At 31.1% G+C, this 6,196-nt stretch overlaps 1 protein-coding gene across 1 annotated transcript; it reads right to left on the bottom strand.

Annotated features, from left to right (window-relative positions):
* Positions 1-3,079: 3,079 nt before the first annotated feature.
* On the bottom strand, positions 3,080-4,272 carry LOC131046310 (transcription factor MYB13-like; the record flags this gene model as incomplete). Its single annotated transcript, XM_059216412.1, has 4 exons — positions 4,140-4,272; positions 3,922-4,051; positions 3,273-3,829; positions 3,080-3,179 (listed from the first exon to the last, which is right to left on the bottom strand). Coding segments are annotated over exons 1-4 (920 nt in total), but the record flags the coding sequence as incomplete, so codon positions are not given.
* Positions 4,273-6,196: the final 1,924 nt, after the last annotated feature.

Here is a 6,196-nt window from a genome sequence, read left to right on the forward strand (position 1 = left end):
TTATTTTTTATTATGTGGGTATTAAAATAAATTACATATTTGAAAAGTACACTCAGAGAGCTATCTTTTATATTACTGACTTTTTTCAAGATTCAATCTCTAAGTGTTTCAAAATTTAAGCTCAAGTGAGACAAAATCTGAAAAACAGGGAAAACACTTCCACTTTTTGGCCAAAAAGTGGACTCATCTTCTTGCACTGACCCAAATGTAAATTTCTATAGTAACAATGCCTAAATTGATATGAGATGGGATCCTTATTGCTCCAAAATGAGGGGTATTTATAGGATTTCCAAGGCCAAAACTGAAGTGGCAGGAATCGACGGTCCAAATCTGATCTGAAGATATCAAGGGCCAAGATTGAGGAAGTTGGAGAAGAGGTTGGAGGAAGGGACACTTTTCATCTCTATGGTGACAAGTGTCAAGGAGCCTTGCTCATGAGAGGGCAAGTGTCCAAGGGAGGAGACATGTGGAAAAAGTGCCATGTGTCTCAAGGAGAGAATATCCACACCATGGGAGGTTAGGATAAGGAGGTTAGAATGTGCAAGATAGGATAGGGTTAGTTAGACCAAAGATTAGATTGAATGGGTTAAGTTAGGGGATGGTTAGGTTGGGTGGTTAAAGTTAGGAGCCATGTGCTCATTTGAATTTAGAAATTCAAATATTTGGAAAATGGTAATTATTCTCAACAAACTTGGGTTTGTTAATCTTAATTAGGGATTAGAAGAATTGCTTAATATGGGGAGACATTAATTAATTTATAATTAATTAATCAAAGGGGGATATGAGATGAACTATATAAATAAATCATTTAGATTTATTTACTAGTAGATGAATAGAGAAATTAATTAAATTGCTTGTGAATTCAATTAATTGGGAAGGGGAATTAATCAAATATTTGTGTATTTAATTAACTATCTTCAGACCATTTTTAGGTGTATACAATAATTATTATAACATTATCATATCATTATATTTTTATTTTATATTTGTTCTTATCCTTATCCTTGAAAAAAAATTACATTTTATGTACAGACACTTTCAATCCTCCATGCTTCCATTGTAATATGTGTATCAGCATAAATATTAAATAAAAATAGAAATATTTTAAAAAACAAATATACCTCATAATAATATGTTTAGAAATATAATTTTTAAATTAATAGTAGAGAATAATTAATCTAGTTAAAAAATATATTTTATAAATTTTTATTTTTAACAAACCTATTTCTTTTGATGATTTTCCCTCAACCTAGGAAGCTCTAATTATTCCATCTTCTTTATCTTTGTTGACCTATTCCTTTTGTGCTACAATATTAACTTGACTACCTCCTTGTTTTTCTATACTAACCTCCACTTTACCTTTTTTTGTTGTGCAACCTCAACCAAAACCTATTAAGATATTTAGGTAATCAACATGAATAGACCACAACATGATCTATCTTAATGGAAATTCACCTTCATATTTTCATGAATTTATACATCTTAGTTGATGTAACATGAACAAAATAGATAAATAAAGAATGGTGCATTTCTAACCTATGATGTGTATGATAGTATCTATAAATATGAGATGCTAAAAATCAATATGAAATTTTCTTAGGATGGTGTCCTTAAATACATAACATTAAACACATATGTTGAAATATTTTGCATGCATGCCAATAGTTAATTCTCATATTTTAGAGTTACTATTCCTAAAAGGTAGAATTTTAAATTTTGTAACTAGATATTAGAATGTGCATAAGTTCTAGCCTAGGAGATGAGACCATAGATGTGATATAGTCTAAGATAGAAAATATACAAAGAGTAGAGACAATGTTGTTTCAAATTGGGAAGTTAGTATATATGAATGCTAGATTCAATATTGATATGAATGAATGTATTAAAAATTCCAAGATAGATAGTCACATTGTGCATCAATAACATCCACAAAAAATGAGATAAATTAGAAAGAAAATTGTAAATTATAAAAGATTTATTATTTATAAAAAATAATCAAGAGAAAGTGCATAACACTTATGAATGGAGCACTTATTCCCATCATTCATTCACTAGTAGGGGAGAATTATTTTACTTATTTTATTGAACATTATTGTAACAATCTTATAGAAGGGGAACTTATCCTCATAAAATTAGAGTAGGGGGGAATTTGTTTTTTTAATTCATTGAATTTGGTTACATTCTTATATGGTAGTGTCATGTGATTTGTTATCTAAGTTTGTTGTTTAAACCTTAGCAACATAGGCTATCCTTTGTAAATGTTGAATCTATAATATTGGAGCTACTACAATTTAGATATCAAATAGAGGTTATGAAAATAAAGGTGCTAAAATTATGTAGCTAGTGCATACTAAAATAAATGTCACATGGTTCAATACAATTCATTCCCTTCTTTTTACGTTTTCTTCCAAATTTACCTCCACAATTTTTCTTAATCAACTAAAATAAATACCCATATCCGCAATTCATGTAATTACACAACATATGAACATGAGAAAGGGTAATATATTCAAACTTTTAAATTTTATCCACAATAACAATATATTTATTCTTGATAAGAGTTTAAATATAATCTCTAAACTTAAAATAATTGAAGTTGGAATGAAGAACACTATAAAATGGGAGCAACAATCATTGAAAGACAAATAAGAAAGAACATGTCATTTTTTGTCAAAAAGCAATTCTATTCAAAATTTCTTAGCCTTATATAGATTGACATGTTCAATAATTTTCTATTTGTTGAATAGCATTTTCTTCATTTTTGAACAATTTCTTTTAATAGTCACATGTCATATTCCAAATATTATTTTTATGCTTATTAAAATATTTAATAAAAGATGATTTCGACAAACAATAATATATTGATGTGTAATTACATCTCTCATTGATTACTTTTGATAGAAAACCTTTTTCTTCAAATATTTTGTAATAAACTTATTGAAAACAAAAATATCATAAAAAGACTTAACTTTTAAAAAAATATACAAACACTTTCAAAGGATCGTGTGCTGACGACTAATCAAAATAAACTAAATTATAACATAGGACCTTACTCTTGACCATGCAATTGTTTAATTACGTTGGATTTGGGTGTAGATTGAATTGGTCAATTACACATTTACGAAAACGAAAATGAACAGTTCCCCATTCATGGGGATTCCTAGGACAGACTTTCTTTCCTATTAAAGAAACAAAAATAAATAAATAACGTAGAGAGATCTACAATAACGTGGATGATGACCCGGCTTGATTCAAAATATTTAACCAGTAACCAAAGCCATCGCAATCATCATCATTACTCTGCAACTCTAGATTATTGAGTATATGGTGATCTTTGTCTGCATCATCCATGCAGCTCAAGAAATTGTGAGCTTCCCACATTACTTCATATGTGCTTATTTCGGTTTCATGATTATATCTAATTGGCTCATCAGAAGAATTTGTACAACTGGATTCAAACCAATCTAAACTTGAACTTGAATCTCCATTTACAAACTCCCTGTCTATACTATTTATAGATGAAAGGATTCCGCTTGACAGATTGTATGAATCATAGAATGTGTCCGAAGAATTAGAAATTCTGGTGGGAAAATCAACCATGGCCTTTGCCCGAATTAGACCTGAATTGCCCTCCTCCATTGATGGACTTTTCTCACTACAGTGGGAGTAATCAAGCGAGATAAGATTGTGCTCCGCCTTGGGTGACTTTGAATGATGTGTTACTGGATCGAGTCCCACTCTTGAAACCCGCTTCTTCAAGCGAGTATTCCACACATTCTTTATCTCGTTATCTGTTCTTCCAGGCAGACGTGAAGCAATAGCCGACCACCTGTATTTTATATAACACAATCCAATAACATCAGCCAAGGATATGGTGGAACAAACAAAACAGTAAAGAAATATTATGAACAATGATCAAACCTGTTGCCCAGAAGTTGATGAAGCTTAATAATAGTCTCTTCCTCTTCAGAAGTAAAATTCCCATGTTTAATTTCTGGTCTGAGGTAATTAACCCACCTTAGACGACAGCTTTTACCGCATCTTAAGAGTCCTGCCATTACCAGAGAAGAATACTCATCAGTTTTAGATTGCAAAAAGAAAAAGAGTCCTGCCATTAAATTAGCGTGTAGAATTGAAACCTGCTTGTTTAGGGACTGCACGCCAGTTCCCATGGCCATTCATGCGAATAAAATGAATGAGTATTCGATCTTCTTGAGGAGACCATGGACCTTTGTTTAGTCCGATTTTATCACAGCAGGGAGCTCGGCCCATTGTTTTGGTTTGCACTTCACATATACCCAGATGCAAGTCTTATATACCCAGTCACACAGTCACAGTTGCTCGAAATTTCTGGGCAAGTCACAATGAATAAAAATTTCAATTTTGTAATTTTGAAAGGAATGAGTCCACCCTTTTTTGAATATTACTGGATCATTTGGACAGATTCGTAGTGCTAGTGTTGACTGTTTCACAGCAAATTGTGCCTGCTAGGTAAAACCTGTCTTTATCATTATTAATTTATTTGTAGTGTTGGACTCTTGTTCTTTATTTTGTATTTATTTATATTATAATTACTTTTATAAATATAATTTATTATATTATAATGTTTTTTAAAAATAATTTATTGATATATAGATTGACTTGATATATTTGTACCATGTAAAACAAATTATGTTATTACAATAATTCAAAGAGGAAATCCATCTGCAATCAAAGAAATGTTCAACAAAAATTTATAAATTCACTTTCTATTAATAAAATATTTTAGAAATATAATATAATATAATCATTTTCATATCATTTTTATTGATAGTTCTTATTTAATATTTTACTTTATTTTAATAATTAATTATATATATATATGATACATTTATTTGGATGAATAATACGAATTATTTAAAAGTTATTGTAACCACGTCAAATCCCCCACCCTAAAAAAGAATATAGAATGTATGCAAGAAGTCCTTAGATGATACCTTTTGTAAGCCTATGCAAAAGAAGTTTTTTTTTTAATCTTAATGTGGGAACGATATAAGATTATTTGACAATGTGAGGGAGTCTGATGCTCTGAGTTTGTTGTAGGTGTCATTGATTTTGAGTGGTAGTACATGTATGTGCATGCATCTACATGCATCTCTAATGCTTATGATTGTCTTTCTTCTGCTTGTTGATAGGATTTTTAACTGTGTTTAAGTAGGTGGATCGAGTTAGAAGGGATGCTTATGTATGTCTCTATTGCTTCCTCCTATCTTAGAAATGTCAAGACATTTATAGTAAGCTATTTTATAGGTAGTTTTCAATGAGGTTTGCACTTTCTAGGAGACTACCAATGGGTAGTTTTCATAAATTCAAAGGAAACCATGGACAAATCCCTCCTCATTCTATAGGACAAGTTGCAAGACATCATAATCATGATGTCTGATGGTCTAGATGACACCTTAAAGAGCATCATTATCCAGATGTTAGATGGGAAGCAAAGAAACAACTAATAGGATCATATGCATCTCTCAAAACAAGAAATTTGGCTTTGTTTCCAAATAACATTCTACTTCATGTGTTAGGTTTGGTATCAACTCCAAATAATATTCCTCTTTGTGGAGTCCCCTTCAATCAAATGCTTTGTCAAAAGAACTCATCATCTGCTAAGACATTATAGCTTCATAATAATTGTAGGGTTGTTCCTTTTTGTGGGAATAAAGGTAGAAATCATTCCTGAGGGGACAAATATATACATCAAAATAAAAAGAAAGTGGTTTTGAAGAAATTGGTTCAAAAGGAGATTGTGAAACCTCTGGAAGTGGAAGCCATTCCAGTCTTTCCCAATTTTGGTAGAAATAATGAAGATTCATTGATTAGGGTGAGCTTCTTTGATGATTATCTTGCCATGCAGGTGTTAGGGCTTTGTAATAGAACCTTAATAGTCAAGACTTGGAATTACTCACCTCATATTAACAAGCTTTATCCATGGATTTCTGCATCTTGGCATGGGGTTCTCCAAGTTTTCTTTATTGATAGAGGGGGGGCCCTTTTTATTGTCATTTTTCAAATTAAATCTGATAGAGGTTCAATCCATAGGACTAAGTCTTGGTTTCTGAATGATTTTGGGCTCTCTACCTAAGTTTGGTACCCTAATTTTCATCCTTCATTGACTCCTTTGAAGTTTGCACCATTCTAGTTTTGTCTCTCTTTGTTACCC

The sequence above is a fragment of the Cryptomeria japonica genome, unplaced genomic scaffold, assembly GCF_030272615.1.
Source record: "Cryptomeria japonica unplaced genomic scaffold, Sugi_1.0 HiC_scaffold_2462, whole genome shotgun sequence".
NCBI lineage: Eukaryota > Viridiplantae > Streptophyta > Pinopsida > Cupressales > Cupressaceae > Cryptomeria > Cryptomeria japonica.